We start from the raw sequence: 15,133 nt of genomic DNA, 5'->3' as shown, positions 1-15,133 counted from the left end.
ACTGCCATGGTATATATTTTATAAACAAATCCAAAATTCATATTTTATCTCTTTTTCAAATTTTGCTTAAATGTCAAAAAATAATTCCACCAGTGTACTCACATCTTTTGCAAAAAAAGATCACCTACAATTCTTAGATTAATGACAGAATATATTTTTAAAAAACTGAAATAGTTTTATTTTCCTTTAAATATGCAGACTTCATCAAAATACATTTACATGTACTATGAATTTGGCAATTAATGAAATGTACATCTCAGAATTTAAACCTTTTGGATAAACAGATTCCAAAATGGTGAATCCAATATGAAAGACACCCATAAAACGTGTGGCAACAATAGATGAAATAATGCTTTAATAATTATTTTGTTAATGATGATGAAGTATAGGAACAGTCTGGTTTGCAAAATATGCATCATGAATGAAATTCTATGGCCCACTCAACTTATGATCTTCAAGTGCACTGAGAACATCATCTGCATAACAAGAGATAATGGGGAATATTTGGTGGGCTAGGGAGGAAGTTTCCAATCCCTTGTATGTCAGCTTCAGTAATCAGTAAGAATGTATCCATTAATATACAATTTGGTCATCCCTTGATGGAGACAACTTTGTTCTGCTTCAAAGTATTGCATTTCTAGGATAGTGACACACTTACAAGGCCACCCTTTTTACAAGGTCACCTTTTTAATCACAAAACAAGTGTCCTCATTAGAAAGGATCACCATACCAATGATAGTTACAACTTAATAGTCACTGGATTAATGTTAGGTATAAGTAACACTTCCCTTGTTTTAACTGAAATCAGATACCAGATAATGTCATGAGCATGACGAGGAAATGTAGTGAGCGAGCACACTAATTTAAGATTAGTATAAATCACATGGCTTTCACACATGGGTAAACATTAAACATACTGTAAAATCAAACATATTTGTGGGGATAAAACTAATGGTTTTGCAGTAAATGGACAATTTCATGAGGATAAGATGTGCTAAGTTGCACTGTTTACCATACTGGTTTTCAATGATACTGTTTTCTGTGGTGCATTTAATTTACTGGATGTCTGTAACACATAAAAACAAAGAGATTAAATTTTCCATGAATATTTCTGATTTTACAGTATACAGGGCATAAGACATTGAAGATAATACCTTTATGAATAGAGGTTATGTGGAGTAATTCATGAGTGCCTAATATCATGTAACTCATGAATAGAGGTTATGTGGAGTAATTCATGAGTGCCTAATATCATGTACCTTCATGAACAGAGGTTATGTGGAGTAATTCATGAGTGCCTAATATCATGTACCTTCATGAATAGAGGTATGTGGAGTAATACACGAGTGCCTAATATCATGTAACTCATGAGTCAGCACAGTGAATGAGTACCTTGATTTCAGATGCAAGTGAATTATTCAACATAATCAAAATGCTATGAGTTGAAAATTCACTTGAGAAACTCAATAGGGTGAGTCAAAATTTTTCCATTGTCAAGTAAATGTTCCAATCACTCATCAATCTGGCAGGTGCTGATTCTGAACTGACCAGTGTTCTCTTTAATGAAAAGGTTGTTCCATCAAGAATGTGGCCTGTTTTAATCATTGAATGTCCATAATTCTACCACAAATTTATTTTCGAATTGTTTTGGTCAAGTCACACAAGTACATTGCTCTCACTTTTCAATATTAATACAAATAAATGCTTATCTAGAGGGAGAGCTGACTAGTAAATGTTTATCTAGAGGGAGAGCTGACAAATAAATGCTTATCTAGAGGGAGAACTAAATTCTTATCTAGAGGAAGAGCTCTTATCTAGAGGGAAAGCTGACTACTAAATGCTTATCTAGCGGGAAAGCTGACTACTAAATGCTTATCTAGAGGGAGAGCTGACTAAATGCTTATCTAGAGGGAAAGCTGACTACTAAATTCTTATCTAGAGGGAGAGCTGGCTACTAAATGTTTATCTAGAGGAAGAGCTGACTAAATGCTTATCTAGAGGGAGAGCTGACTAATAAATGCTTATCTAGAGGGAAAGCTGACTTCTAAATTCTTATCTAAAGCTGACTAATAAATGCTTATCTAGAGGAAGAGCTGACTGGTTTCATTACTAATAAATACTTATTTTGAGAAGTTCAGATTATTCTAAATTTTTCAAACATTTATAGTGTTAGATAAGTCACGAATAAGCATGAAGCACAACCTTTCTTATTATCAAATTTAGCTTGTTAACATCAATAAATTTTCTATTTCTATAATAATTGGTTGAGTAAGTGTTTACTCTGTGTGAGTAAAACCTTGGCCTCTCTGTTTCAACAGCTGATAAAAGAAAACACTTCCATAATTGTTTCCAAGATTAGCAAATGAACTAAAGTAAAATTATGTATGAAGCATGATGTCAGAATGGTTGAAACAAACAAAGCATGTCATGATACCATACAACAAAGCATGTATCATGATACCATACAACAAAGAAAATAAGGTGAGAAATTTTTCAGTAAATTGATTATATAATAAAAAATCTATACCTTTTCTGAACTCTGCTGGCTTCATGTCCCCAGGCATTGAGATTGACTTGGTGAGAGTGTTCTGGCTGGATCCTGATGAAACTGATTTGGAAATGGACAAAGACGAAGAAGAGGAGGAACAAGAGGCTTTTATCCGTGGGAATGTGTTGGGAGATTCCTTGTCACTGATCCCCTTGGATTTGACCCCAGAATCTTCAGCCTTTGTTTTGGGTACCTTTTCTGGGATATTTCGGAAAACATCTCTATCATTTGTACAGCCATTTTTATTTCTTTCATCTAATTGTCCTATTGGAATCTTCCTCTGAATAAGTTCTTGTTTAATCTTTTCCTGCATAAGCAGTTCATAGTCTCTGTCCGGCCTAAATCTATTGTCTTTGGCCATTTCCTCCAGTTTAACCATAGGGGATACTGGAGTAGTAGGTGTTGGTCCGGGACTGTAGAAAATATCACTCTCACCTATTTTTCTGGCTTGACTCCTTTGAACAGCTGCAGGAATATTCAAAGTCAAACCATGCTTCATTGGATCAACAAGCGGCTGACAATAATTATTTTCCTCAGACAGTTGTCTGTGGTATACTGCACTACCACGATGCATATCCTGAGACTCGGACACAGTTATCTCCCCAGAATCAATGGCCATATCTTCTTGGTCTAATTTCCTAAGCAGTGACTGATAACCCTGACTATGTTGAGCAAACTGCTGTGCACGGACAAGACCAAGTGGGACTGGTACAGGATCCTCCTGTATTGAAGGACTATGATCCATGGACTCATGATAAAACTGGGTGGTATGATTACCCATCGTGTGGTGAACAATCATACTGTCTGATTTTGGATGTTTTCTGTGGCTGTCCAACACCTGCCCGCAGCTGAGGGCACGTGAATATGTTGGGTGAACATGTGAATGACTGGTAGGAATGTTATTGTTTTGTACACCATAATGTTCAGATGTATGCACACCAACATTGGCATTAAAAGGCCCTGAACTGTTAAGTCGTCGATAAGTTTTTGATGTATTTCCCATGTTACCATTCATGATTTTATCACTGTGTAGACTAAAATTTTGTGAGAAAGATGGACTGTCCTTGGTTGATTTAGAAGGGCCAGACTGTTGACTCATGTGATATGATGGGTATGGGTAGGGTGTGCTGGGAAGGGACTCCATGTCTGATCCTTCTCTGGGTTCTCCAGGCCTGTATCGAGAAGTGTCTTCACGGTATCGCCGCTCTATTTCTGAAAAAATGCCAAATTATACTATTTATTGTTCTAAATCTTCATTAAATCATTAATTAATAATTAATCAATCAAATAAATTAAGTCTGAGACTTATCAAAGAGACATGTGATGGACAAGAAGGAAATACTAACTTTTCAAAAGGTTTATAGAAAATGTATGCAATAACATATCAAGAAGATATAACATGTCTAATATTTCCATTTCCATCATGATTGCACCCACCCGCCCACCCACCCCACACAGGGCTTTTGCATAACCTGGACCCTCCAAAGGATATTTTTCTGATCATGGGCAGGTAATCAAGTATTAAAAGATTAAACTTGTTAAACTGCTACTTAAATACATGTAATGTCAATGAGAGAGAAACAGATAGATTCATTCAACAAAATAAAACAAAAAAGTTTAGAAATAAATGTACAAATATGATATGTTGAGAATCAAATGTTTCTGCACTGACAAATCAGTCAATTCATTCAGCATAATCCCAATAAGCTGTCAGACACTCTTGTGTTTCTGACATCATGCTTTCCTGAACAGATCTAGACTAATACCACAGATAGGAATTCAGTCACAAAATTGTGATCTTGGTACAGTTTTGATGTAATAACAGTTACTTTTCAGCTGTCTCAGTTGACTCAAAGACTGGAACCTGTATCTCAGGAAATTATCCTTGCCAATATAGTAAATATTCCAAAAAAAAGGTAATCATAGCTTTATCTGCCTTATCTCTAGCATTGTTAAAATCAGTTTCCTGCATTTTTCCTTCTGCAGTGTAGTTACCATTTATATCAGGCATATAGACCATGCCACTGACATGCATTACCAGAGCTGGTTTTCTAAATCTCACTGAACCTGGGGTAACAAAATTGTTCTTTAATCAATGTTGCTGGTATAATGTGCAGAACATGGCATACACTTTAATGTCAAAGTGGAGACAGGAAAACTCTTCCTGCCATTTTTTGAGAAAGTTTGTTCTGTCTTGCAAGGGTTAGCATTTGCATCAGCTATGTCCAGTATTTCTTTTCAATACTATGCAAATTGCACTGTGTTAACTGCTAAGAGTTCTTGTCTTAATGTCTTAACATCATCTAAAGCATGAATGACATGTATGAGATATAAGGATGCATATAAACTGTTTATTTGATGAAGTACCCAAGACATATCATTACCAAAGTGATTTAGCTTATCAGGGTTTGGGAACAGTATGAACTGCCACATGCACCATTTATGTCACATATCACAGCTCAGTTGAGATATACTGAAGGGCGTAGGTATCACCATTGGGGCAAGTTGGGGGGATCTTTATTAAATTGCTACTCAATAAAGGATTAAAGTAATGCACAACTGATCCTGCTGGGGTATTCTGAAAACAGACAATTCAGCACTTCAAACAGTCATGACTTGCAAAAAGTGGCATTTCAAAAGGTCCGATATATATATATATATATGATTTACATTCATTGTATATAGGCTCATGCAAGTAGATAACTTGTAACTACAGTCATGGTGTCAGTGTGACTCAAAGGTGTCAATATGTCAAATTCAAAAGTGAGGCAGTTTTTGTCATTAGGGTAGAGGGTTAAAGCAATTAATTAGCTGGATGTTGGGAAAAGTAGTCATGCTATCACACCAGAAATGGAAGTCGCCTTCTGTGCCACTGTGGCAGGTACAGTTCGATATCTTCATCTATTTGCATGTGAATGAAACCTACCTCTGAAGAAAGAGTTCCTCTTTGAGTAGATGTTTGTTACATCCCTTTTCATTGAGGTCAGAGGTCATTCAATATTTAAAATTTGCCTGTAAAGTACGGCAAAGTTTCAGTTTATGGGTAACAAAGAATAGCCATATACAGTTTCTCTGGATTTCATTTTCATCACAGGTTTCTCACATAAGCCAACAGACTTTTGTTCTTGGCAAGTTGAGCATCCAAATATTATTTTCAGATCATGAACAGCTGTTTTCAAGTGAAACTTATTTAACATGGTCAAAGAAAGAGCCTGTATTATACTGTACAGTCATATGTAAGCTGTAAGTCAGTAGTGAAATTACTGTTTTGTCATGATGATTAAAACAAAGATAAGTGATTATTTGAAGTCAATGATGACTTTATTTATAGGATGGAACAAAGTAAGCATGATACAGTAATCTTGTGTGAAACAAAAAATTGGAAGAGAACAGTATCTTAAACAGTACTGAAGTTTTGCCCCAGAAACAAAAGTATAGATAAAGGATCAACAAACAGACAAAAACGTCAGAAATATTGGAACTGAAGAATCGTATGTGATAAATGTCATCTGTCTTCAACTGGTTTCTTGGGCATGACAGAAATGAGAATAAATGACTCCTCTTGGATAGATCATCACATATTAAACACCTCCACAGCCCACCCTGACTGGATGGTACCCATTTGCAGCTCACTAACAACAGCCATCAAGGCTAAACGTTTTTGCTCAAGGGCATAGAATAAAGACAATGTCAGGATCAATACTCACAACCTCCTGAACTTTAGTCAACCACTAGGGCAATGTGCTGCTTTTCCATAACCTAGACAGTCCTAATTTTTCTTGAAGAAGTGCAGATAAAAAAGACAAACTGGTACTGTGTTTCAACAGCATGGGTAATCTTCTCATGCCTGCCACATCATGACATGTTAAATGAGAAACACAATTCTCTACTTCCAAACCCCTAGACATGGCCATGTTTATATAAAAATGATTTCCAATAAATTAGTAAGAAAAAAAGAGCAAGCAGAACCTTTCTTGTTAGAACAATATATGCCACAAGCCAGATTAAATAGTAAATATTCATGATTAGCAGAGCATAATCCTTGATGCTCATGGAAGATTATCACCAACTTTCATTGATTTTATTCCATATATAAAATGCAAACATTTTTTGAAGTTGGAATGAAAAAGTTATGAACAATGTGGAATGATAAAGTTATGAATGGTATGTCTTAAGCATATGACATATGTCAACAGTCACAAACAGTCTAAAGCATATGACATTTGTCAACAGTCACAAACATTCTAAAGTATATGACATCTGTGTCAACACTTACAAACATTTTGAAGCATATGACATCTGTCAAGTCACAAACATTCTTAGGTATATGACATCTGTCAACAGTCACAAACATTCTGAAGCATATGACATCTGTCAACAGTCACAAACATTCTTAAGTATATGAAATCTGTCAACAGTCACAAACATTCTTAAGCATAAGACATCTGTCGTCACAAACATTCTGAGGTATATAACACCTGTCAACACAACAGTCACAAACATCCTTAAGCATACAACATCTATCAACAGTCACAAACATCCTTAAGCATATGACATCTGTCATGTCACAAACATTCTGAAGTACCATATATACTCACTTATACGACGAGAGCACTTCAAACTGCACTGACCCAGATCTGTTGTTGCATCATGTACCTGCTGACTTTACAGTTTGTCAGGAGTAATAAGTAAAACAAGCAAAAAGATCTTTGTTGTCTGCAGTCTGGTTCGACTTGTGAGTATATAAGGTATATCACATCTGTCAACCCCACCTTACATCTGTCAACCCCACCTTACATTGGGACAACACATCACTGCTGAGCTCAATCCCCAAAATAACTAATAAGCTTAAAGAACCACTGAAAGAGCAAGTAACAAAAGCTTAAATATTTTTCTGCTATTTTGCAGTAAAGCACAATCTTGCATCTGCAACTGTGGATCATTTTCAGACCCGTGTAAGGTGTTTGTGTGTGTGTATGTTTTGGACTTTTAATGTAGCTTTACAAACAAATCAGTCATATCGCTACAATGTCTACAGTGTGACAATTTATAGTGATGTCCTGCACTGAGGCATCATGCCACAGACATGATGTCCCACCCAGCCACATTATCCTGACACCAGGCCAACCAGTCCTAACACTAACCTCTTAACTCTTTCCGCCCTGGTGGTTTTTGTCGTTTTCGCCTGAAAATGCGAGTAGGAAAGACATTTTGGGGTCTATTTCTGAATACATCCTAATACATCGACTTTCAACAGATTTTCCATTAGACTAATGCCTAGTTGTATTAGAAACATTGTTTTCCATTGGTTATTTTGCTTGCGCATGAGCAGACGGGTAAAAGTTGAAATTGGGGGGAGGGGCTTAATGGACCCATCATTTTCGTATGGAGACCACTCTTTATTCCAAATGCCCACCTTATCCTAGTTTTTGCAAAGGTTCACCTGTCTGTGTGCAGTTCAGACCAGTCTGCCTTAGATCTGAGGCCAAAAGGTCTAAAATCCAGACACAAAATCGGATTTCGACCACGAACGAATCTTGGGTGAAGAAAAAAAAAATGGGTCCCAAAAAATTAGGTTTTCCTTCTGTATTTTGTAGTGTAACTAAAACGTCCAGATTATTTGGTATCACTGTAGAGCTATATCTGTCTGCTTTTTTGTAATACCACCCACTTTGGTGTATCTTAAATGACCTTGATGCTGCAGAGCTCGGAAGTAGGGTACAGCCTCATCACGCCTACAGGTGGGATTGGGGCTGAATGAGTTAATACTAAGTGCCTAGCGAGGCAGCTGTTAGTACCATTTTTATAAGTCTTTGGTATAACTTGGCCGGGGTTCGAACCCGCAACCTCTCGCATCCAAGGTGGAGCCTCTAACCACTAGGTCTCCGGAGCAGTACCTGTGCAAGAAAATATTCCCAGATAGCAATACCACTAAGAAATTCAGCTGTAAAAGACATCTGATACTCCCTCACACCAATTCAATGCAAAAAGATTATTTTACACAGTAAGAAAGATTTAGCAAAATGTTTGTCAAAATCTAAAAGAAGTCTGCGATGACAAGTGCAAAGATGAACACTGCTGCGTTACCGTCAAACCCTCCAATGAACTATTAAAAATTGAGAACTGCAACTGGATTCCATAATCCAATGTGTGTGTGTGTGTGTGTGATATTCATTCTCAGTTATAAAACTCTGCTTATTTGGGTCACATGCACTAACCCACTTTGAACCTTTTCAATCTTGAACACCACTCTCCATCAACACTGCCTAGAAGGTTGGCAGGTATGACTTCTAGATCAAATGGGAGCCATAACTCAGATTTACACCAAAAGATGGTGAACATCAAACTTAACCTAAGTTTCATTATAGTAGGACCCATACCAAATTTGGTTAAATTCCATGGACTCCTTCAAAATTTATAATTTAAATTCACCATTCAAGGGCAAACTTCCACATCAAAGAGAGGTCATAACTTGGTAAAATTTTGATGGAAGAAAAGTGAAAAATCAATTCTGGCCTGTGTATTCTTAATATTATGCCTCATAAAATTTGGCTTCAATCCATAAATCCTTCAAAAGTTCAATCCATAAAGTCATTCCAAAGTTACTGAGTGGAATGGAAACAAAATGCATTACATGTAAAGATGGGAAGTCCACATAGGTCATATGAACAAAGGTTACACTATATGCCCCCTCCATAATTAAAAATGAGCTTACACAAGTAGAGATATATTAGAACCAATGCTGTAGAGAACTTCAAAATACCTGGCATAGCTTCTTGCAGGACCTTGACAGCATCAGGCCTGTCGATGTCCTTTAGTGCTTCTATCACTTCATTCACTGTGCTATCCAGCTTCTGCATGTAGTCTTCATACAGCAGCTTGAGTGTATTCCTTCCATGCTTTGCCTGGCGGAATTCTGCAGCCTACACAAAAAGCCAAACAAAACAATTAATCGATCAGTTAACTATGGAACCAATCAATTAATGAAGACAGTCAAACTGGCCTTAAAGTAGATGTGCACAGCATTTACTGGTTTATCACTGTATTCTTTTCTGTGGTATGTGCCATGGTAATTTTTCACTGTACCAGTACAACAGTAGTTTCCATTAGTAAGGAATATATGGAAATTTCGGAGCAATTTTTTTTATATTAAATTTATTGATATTAACATAAAGTTTTGATTTTAAATGGCAAAATAACAAATGTAATATGCTGTTTACCAAATAGTTGTATTATCAAAAATTAATTTTAACTATTACAAATGTAATTATATTCGTAATCCTTAAATCATATGTTTGACTAGTGTCACGTATCCCAAAATGGTGGCCAAATGGGATGCTGTGAAAGATATTTGGGCCAAATCCAAAATCTGGGAAACTTTGGGGGGAAAACGTAATTATTTTAGTTATTTACTAGCATATATTAATGTGTAAAGTACACGTATTCCTTTGTACAAGAATGCAAATCATCCTATGATTTTCAGGAGAGCAATTGTTTTCTGTTTGATTTTTACATAATTTCCGGAAGGTCACTAAATATTTTCTCATTTGTTGAGCTGGTGTGTTTTATGCTTATTTTTTATGTTTATTGACCCTCTGTGATAGATATCTTACATGGGTGCTGGCATCCCACTCATTGTTTCCCTGCCAATTATATCCACAATATAACTAGTAAAATGTAGGCTCCAGTGTCAACACTTTCTATTTTTTTCAAAAAACTCTCCAGTGTTATCAGAATATTCTATTACAGGTTGTTCGTGTAAGCTTAATATTCCAATTTTAGTTACAGTTTTTAATTGACAACTTATGCAATGATTAACTTCGACACACTGCATTTAATTGGTGGGGAGGGGGCATTGGATTTTCTCAGAGTTGATATATTTTCTTTCATTTAAATTAATTGTATTTCAAATAATATAATGGATATTATATGGTATTATTTTACTATAAATTAGAGTAAGATATTTTGTCCAGCTTCTGAAAGATGGAAAAATGTTTCTTTAAAAAGTGTCAGGTCCCTGATCCAAAAAATTAAATTCCTTGTTCCTAATATAATTGCAGTATACCATGGTTATGTATCATGGTACGTTTAGAAATATGGTGGCATATTGTGATACAAACTTTTTTGTTGTACCCAGACTTACATTAAGGTTACCTTCATTTAGAATTGACAAGCCTTTAGAGCAGCCACTTAGTCAGATTTCTTATATCAAACTACAGTAAAATTAGATCTCTGTTAAACAGTCATCCATTTTCAAACATTATCTGTCTTGAGAGACATCATCTATCTTCTGAGACTATTTTTTCACTTCCAAGTGATGGCTTTTTCAAACAGGCTGTCAGTATTTCAAAAAATTACGTAGCTTATGTCTATAAATATAAATGCTGGAGAACAGGCAGACGGGATCACATAACATTTTCTTTGAAAAGAGTGGAAATACCATTTATATTCACTTATAAGTCAAGTCCAACTGCAAACTGCACAGACCTAAATCTGCCATTGCATAATGCACCAGAAGACCTGGGTCTGTGCAGTTGTTTAGAGTAAGCAGCAGAAAAGAAAGACTAAGATCTGCAGGCGTGTTATGCCATGGCAGATCAGGATCTTTGTTATTTGCAATTTGAGACAACTTATAAGCAAGTACATATGGTAGTTATGGACTTAGTCACCTAGTTTGACAATGTTTATGTGCTCAGGAGTATTTTGTGTGTGTGTGTGTGTGTGTGTGTGTGTGATTTGGATTTTAATGTAGCTTTAACAATTTTTCAGTCATATTGCTACGATGTCTGCAGTGTGACAGTTTATAGTGATGTCTAGCACTGGGGCATCATGCCGCAGACATGTAGCATGATGTCCCACCCAGTCACATTATCCTGACACCAGGCCAACCAGTCCTAACACAAACCTCTTAATGCTGAGCACCTAGCGAGGCAGCTGTTAGTACCATTTTTGTAAGTCGTTGGTATGACTCGGCCAGGGATCGAACCCACGACCTCCCGCTTCCGAGGCGGACGCTCTAACCACTAGGCCACCGGAGCGGTTAGGAAAATTCCAGCTACCACTATATTAATCTCCAGTACATTCTAAGCAATAATACAAATTTTCAAAGTTGTAACTAGTCAGATAAGCAAGTTATAAGATGAAATTAATTATCATAGGGCTACACCATGATGGCCCTTTCCAGGTACTTTGAGGAAAACTGAATCAGCCACAACAGAACAAATTAGTAACAAAAATATTTTCTTATATGTCTGAGTGAACATATTCAAAGTTAACTGAAGTTTAAGCCAAAATTTGTTTGGTCAAGGCCACTGACCTTGAATCTGATAACATAGATAGAAAATAATTTAAGCTTTTAAATTACCCAAACCATCCAGAATGTTTGTTAACTGTAGATAGTGGTAAACTCAGAGTTACTGTGTAGAAATCATGCTTCTTCTTTCAGTCGCAATGACCTTGATCTTTCACCTTTTGGCCCTGATAGGCTTCTTCCTTAACCCAATTGCAAGCCAACCACAAAATGTAGTAACTCTAGATGGTGCAAAAACTCAAGATATTGTGTGGCAACTATTTTTTTCTTCTTTCACAATTACTTTTTGACTCCAAAAACTGATACGCTTTTTCCTTACCATGTGTAAGCCATTCACAAATGACAGTACAGTAGAACCTGTCTTTAAAAAAACACATTACTTCTTCCAAAAAATGTAGCTGGTGGTGGAGTAAAACTAATTTTAATATTATAATACTTACCTGTTGCTATTGCTGATCAAGAGCTGAAATATGGCATTAAGCCCACAACAACAGGTCATAAAACATTATATCATCAACAAATATGTGGACTGAGAATAAAGTATCTGAAGACATGTGATCTCTCGTAGTCATGGTCTTTCAAGACAGGTTGTACTGTACCTTGATTTTTTGCTCAATTTCTGTTGATTTCTATATTGATTTCCTTGCACTGCAAATTTAACCACAGATTAAATGTAGGAATACTTCACAAAATAAGTGTTGCTGCCTTGTCTTATCTTATTACAATATTAATATGAAAATGGTTCAATATCTAGAACACAAAGATACCTTCATTTACATTTTTGAAGCTGGCTTTCTATTCTGCTGTTATGAATGCTGCATATTGGAATTTTGTTTTTGTTTTCCAGTCTAACTGTAAATATTTCTCTACATCTTTATATCATCTACTTTCAATTTTTACAGTACAATGAACTGACTGCATTACAGTCTATAAGCACCAAATAAGGAAAAAGTGCAACATGTTCAAGTAATTTTGATCATTACAAGTTTGATAAACCACAAAATGACAGCTATGACAAGTGAACCTGTAAAAACATGTCATCGTGAGTGATTAATTACCAGTTTACTTTTGCTATATATGCACTGGGACAACACCAGATTTGCTAATGTATCAACCAATGGCAAGACTGCATTCATCCTTGAAACATATACCTATATACCAGTCTAGATCATGAACCAGACTAAAATACCATTGTCTGCCCAATTAAATGTGTCAATATGTGGCTGTATGCTGTTTACAAAGCTTCAAAGCACAGGGTAGAATATGACTGACAATTTGAAATGATCCACACATTCATGTACACGAGTCCAGAAAATCAGACTGGTTTTGGTAAAGGCTGGTTCACCTCATGGTAGGGCTGGTCATTAAAAAAAAATCTTATGTTGTGCTGTGGGGGGGGTGATTAAGCCCTGGTGCAGGAAGTTTTGTTATATAAAATAATTCATAATTTCATATATGAAACTTGTGGGAAACTGAAATTTGCAAAATTATACATAAAAGGAAGTTTTCACAACAGCCTAGTTCATGTTCAGATGAATCAAAGGCACATGTTTACTATATTCCATGGAGTTTTGTTAAATCCGTCACATTGTTGCACATAAAGATTTTGGAAAATGTCAAAACTGAGTTTATGAAATTCTAAAACATTTACTGTTATGAGTACATCCCTCAAAGATAAATAATAGTTAGTGTTTAATGACATATCTGCACATCAAAGTCTACTTAGTGTAGAGGTAATAGGAGTAAGATCTACCTCAATGACACACCATGGGATCTAACCCAGACTGGCCTGTGTAGAATTCAAACTCTTAACCATCTGAAACACTTCAGCTATATACACAATAGGAAAAAAAAATCAATACAGCAGCACTTACTCTCCTTACCCCTAGTTTTATGACAAGCTATATGCACCTGCTAATTACTAATTCGACTGATAACTTGCTAACTCATCAGAAACCTTGAGCACATGCCTTGTTTTGAGAAGATTTGCATTTTTAAGGTCTGTGTTATGTACATGAAGAAAAATTTGAATATTTCATATTCATAAAAAAATTTAAAAATTTGGACTCGTGTGGAATTCATTTAATTGATGCTGCATAAAGTGACACAGAACTTCTACTAAGTGCAGTAATCTGCTACCTATAAATCCTTCCCCATTCCAATGAAAAATATTTTTAAAAATCATACAGTACTAAAATATAAAACATAATGATAAAATGTTCAATACTTGCATATACATGGACTCCCTTTGCAGCCTTCTAAATATGCTAACAATGTCCAGTTTGACAAAAGGTTTGTATTCTCATTCCAGTGACTTTTACCTGAAAATTTCATTTTGCATCTGTCTGTAACAAATATTAACACAGTACTGTCACCTACTGTTCCCTACAATGACTCATTATACAGACCATCATATGTTCTTGGGACAATGTAACTTTATTTCCTTATATGACAACATCTATTTATATCCACCATAAATGACATCAATACATACAGTGAAATCTTTCTGGTAAGGAATCACTTACCTGAGTCTGAAAAATCTAGTCCATCAGAATTTATCAAAAAGTGAACAGCTGGACAACATTCAGAGTGTTAAGATTAAGATGTCACTCTAGCACCTACACATGCAACTACAAACCAGTCAGTCAAGCTACACCTGTCATTATGTCATCCAATGACACTTTTGGCTTTGTAGATACAACAGCCCATGGCTACAATACTGGGGAAAAGAGTTGCCAGAATTAATTACAACACAACAACAGGTTCTAGTTTAACATCAGCATGAAAGTATATCACATAATTTAACAACTAAACAGCAAATTGGAAGCTTCATTAATTCATCATCTTAGAATAAAGAAAAACAGAGTGTTATTAATGATTACATAATTCAACTCTACTTTTACTAATATCCTGTGGCCACTGTAAACAATATTGTGCAGAAAATAAATTCTTACAAAAGTAATCTTGGCTCCTTTTCTAACAAAATAATTTTCTGCAGTATATCACGTTCACAATTAAACTTTCAATCACTTTACAATTAAAAGTGTTAACTTTTAAATATTACCATATAGCCAGTTTTGTGCTGATATACTGTGACCTTATCTACCTCCATAGCCACCCACTCACCCACCTACTGTGTTTTTGTGCTTTGTGGGTTTAATGTCATTTTTCACCCATGATAGGCTACACATGGTGGCCAGTGTAACTAGAAGAACCAAGAAGACCCCAGAAAGAACCACCAATCCATGGGAAGTTACTGGCAAGCTTTGTCACAT

General features: G+C 35.8%; 1 protein-coding gene across 8 annotated transcripts in view; it reads right to left on the bottom strand.

Annotated features, from left to right (window-relative positions):
- The window catches only part of LOC149785691 (uncharacterized), a 52,021-nt gene that overhangs the window by 23,107 nt on the left and 13,781 nt on the right, over positions 1-15,133 (bottom strand). For 4 of the 8 annotated variants that reach the window (XM_089979534.1, XM_089979535.1, XM_089979536.1 and 1 more), the window contains 2 exons: positions 9,312-9,471; positions 2,528-3,760 (listed from right to left, as the gene is read on the bottom strand). In XM_089979534.1, coding sequence (XP_089835660.1) covers positions 2,528-3,760; positions 9,312-9,471 — 1,393 coding nt within the window. Of the gene's footprint in view, positions 1-2,527; positions 3,761-9,311; positions 9,472-14,085; positions 14,331-14,383; positions 14,543-15,133 lie in introns of those variants that run through there. The other 4 variants (XM_089979539.1, XM_089979537.1, XM_089979540.1 and 1 more) reach the window with 4 other exon arrangements.

Source organism: Sinohyriopsis cumingii, chromosome 13 (genome assembly GCF_028554795.1).
Source record: "Sinohyriopsis cumingii isolate HCF-2022 chromosome 13, ASM2855479v2, whole genome shotgun sequence".
Classification (NCBI taxonomy): domain Eukaryota; kingdom Metazoa; phylum Mollusca; class Bivalvia; order Unionida; family Unionidae; genus Sinohyriopsis; species Sinohyriopsis cumingii.
Note: the sequence above shows the minus strand (reverse complement) of the source record. Positions and strands in the feature narration are given on the sequence as shown.